The sequence below is a fragment of the Aplysia californica genome, unplaced genomic scaffold (assembly GCF_000002075.1).
Source record: "Aplysia californica isolate F4 #8 unplaced genomic scaffold, AplCal3.0 scaffold00135, whole genome shotgun sequence".
Lineage (NCBI taxonomy): Eukaryota > Metazoa > Mollusca > Gastropoda > Aplysiida > Aplysiidae > Aplysia > Aplysia californica.
In genome coordinates this window covers 813,947-816,329 of record NW_004797405.1, presented here as the reverse complement: position 1 = coordinate 816,329, position 2,383 = coordinate 813,947, and the positions used below count along the sequence as shown (strand labels likewise).

At 41.5% G+C, this 2,383-nt stretch overlaps 1 protein-coding gene across 1 annotated transcript in view; it reads right to left on the bottom strand.

Moving 5' to 3' along the window:
• Window positions 1-2,383, bottom strand: part of LOC101849838 — a gene marked incomplete in the record, with an annotated part of 91,517 nt that overhangs the window by 31,109 nt on the left and 58,025 nt on the right. Inside the window, 1 exon segment of the mRNA XM_005096693.3 lies at window positions 1,608-1,748. Coding sequence (XP_005096750.2) covers window positions 1,608-1,748 — 141 coding nt within the window.

The window sequence follows — 2,383 nt, the reverse complement described above, 5'->3', positions numbered from 1 at the left end:
TATGTATGTATGTATGTATGTATGTATGTATGTATGTATGTATGTATGTATGTATATATGTATATGCATGTATGTATGTATGTATGTATGTTTGTATGTATGTATGTATGTATGTATGTATGTATGTATGTATGTATGTAGGAATGTTTGTATGTATGTATGTATGTATGTATGTATGTATGTATGTATGTATGTATGTATGTATGTATGTATGTATGTCATCATCAAATATCGAAACATCACTGGAGAGAAGAATCAGACTCGACCCATTTGGCCCATGTGGGACATACAGCTCCAACTATGACGCAGAAATAGTTGCCATAGTAAAGACCCCGGAGCAGATCACCCAAGACTTTTTTGAAGGCACAGTAACACCAGGGGATGTTGTTGTCTTCTCTGACTCAATGTCAGTACTCCAAGCCGTCGAGGGAGGAGGAGAATACAGATGAGATGGGAACATTCTCAGCCTTGTAAAACAGATGGGCACTTCCTATACCGTCCGGGTCACACTGCAGTGGGAGCCTGGCCATTCTGGAGTACCATGGAATGAGTCTGTAGACCAGCTATCAAAGACTGGAGCAAGCCTGCCCCAGACAGACACAGCCGCCTCTTTACAGACCTGCAGAGGGATCATCCAAGCCAAAAGCAGAGACGAGTGGCTAAACAGATGGGACAACGCAGAAATAGGAAAATCTCTCTTCGGGTACATGGACAAACACAACCCCAAAGACCCATCGAATCTCTTATGTAGAGCTGATCAGACTTTGATCTTCACAGCGCGCACAGGAAAACAAGCACATTAACAGAATTAACCCCATGTGGGAACCCCATTGCAGACACTGTGACTACCACGAGGAGACCGTTGAACATCTTCTCCTTCACTGCCCAAACCTGGCAGTTCTTTGACGCGGGCTCCTACACACACCTACAGACTACCAAAGCCTGCTCTACTCTGGTGTTGACCAGACGACAAGGACATGTGGTTACTTGAGGGAGGCATTGCGCTGCCAAGAGCGAAATGCTCGCAGCTAAAAGGATTTGTAAACAACAACAACAACATACTATTATTATTATTATCATTATTATTATTATTATTATTATTATTATTATTTATGTATTATTATTTTTATTATTATTAACAATAATAGTACACGTATTGTTATTATTACTCGTAGTATTGTTATTATTATTATTATTATTATTATTATTATTATTATTATTATTATTATTATTATTATTATTATTATTATTATTATTATTTTTATTATTATTATCATCATCATTATTACTAATTTGACACTTTTTTGTCCGGATCATTTCCACAGAACGGTATGGGCAAAAATGAGCTAAAACCAAAGCTCATAAGTTGAAGATTCACAGAGCTGTGTGTGTGTGTGTGTGTGTGTGTGTGTGTGTGTGTGTGTGTGTGTGTGTGTGTGTGTGTGTGTGTGTGTGTGTGTGTGTGTGTGTGTTTGTTCGCAGAAAGGAGGGGAAGGGACGAACGGGACAGAGAGAACGTGGGAAAAAACAACAAACAAACAAACAAGAAACGAGTGTGAATTGAAGCAAAATGAAACAAACAGACTGATGGAAGAAGATGCACTCACGTAACGGGATGGATACTTCACAAGGGTAATGATGTTGTGTTTGGCAAGTTTTCCAATCCCACCGTCCACTGGATAGGTCTTGAAGTTTACACCAAGACTGGTCAACACCATACCACACGTAACGGGTGTTGTTTAGGAAATCTGCATAAAAGACACAAAAGCAGAATGAGTGAATACTTTAGAGAAAATAAACGTTACAGGTTATTAAACTCATTTTAATAAACAAATTAAGGTTCAATATGACTTCCCACTCCTTTCGTACAATTCTCATTTCGTTTATGAGTCTCTTTATTGGCCTCAGCGACGTCGTCAGCCTCTCTCCCTGTCTCTCTCTCTCTCTCTCTCTCTCTCTCTCTCTCTCTCTCTCTCTCTCTCTCTCTCTCTCTCTCTCTCTCTCTCTCTCTCTCTCTCTCTCTCTCTCTCAATCGAGCACACTCTCTGTCCCTTGTTCGGTTTGTGCCAACCGATGGACACCTTTGGACCTCAATCTGGCTAGCCCCGCCTACCAAACTGAACCAAACCGAACCGACGGTACCAAAAGGCACTGTGTATACACGATAGAGGGTCTAGCTTTCAACTCCGGTCCGATCAGGCTAACAAAGTCGCGCAAGTCGTCAGTGTCGCAAGCAGTCCATTTGAGTCCGGTTGGGCTTTTTTACGACAGGGATAAAAATATAAGGGGCTCTGCACATATACGTTCCAACCGGGCGGTTTTAAACGAGAGTGAAACAGGTATAGGAACCGGGGGCAAAACCCCGCCATGGACGGGTCAGCGC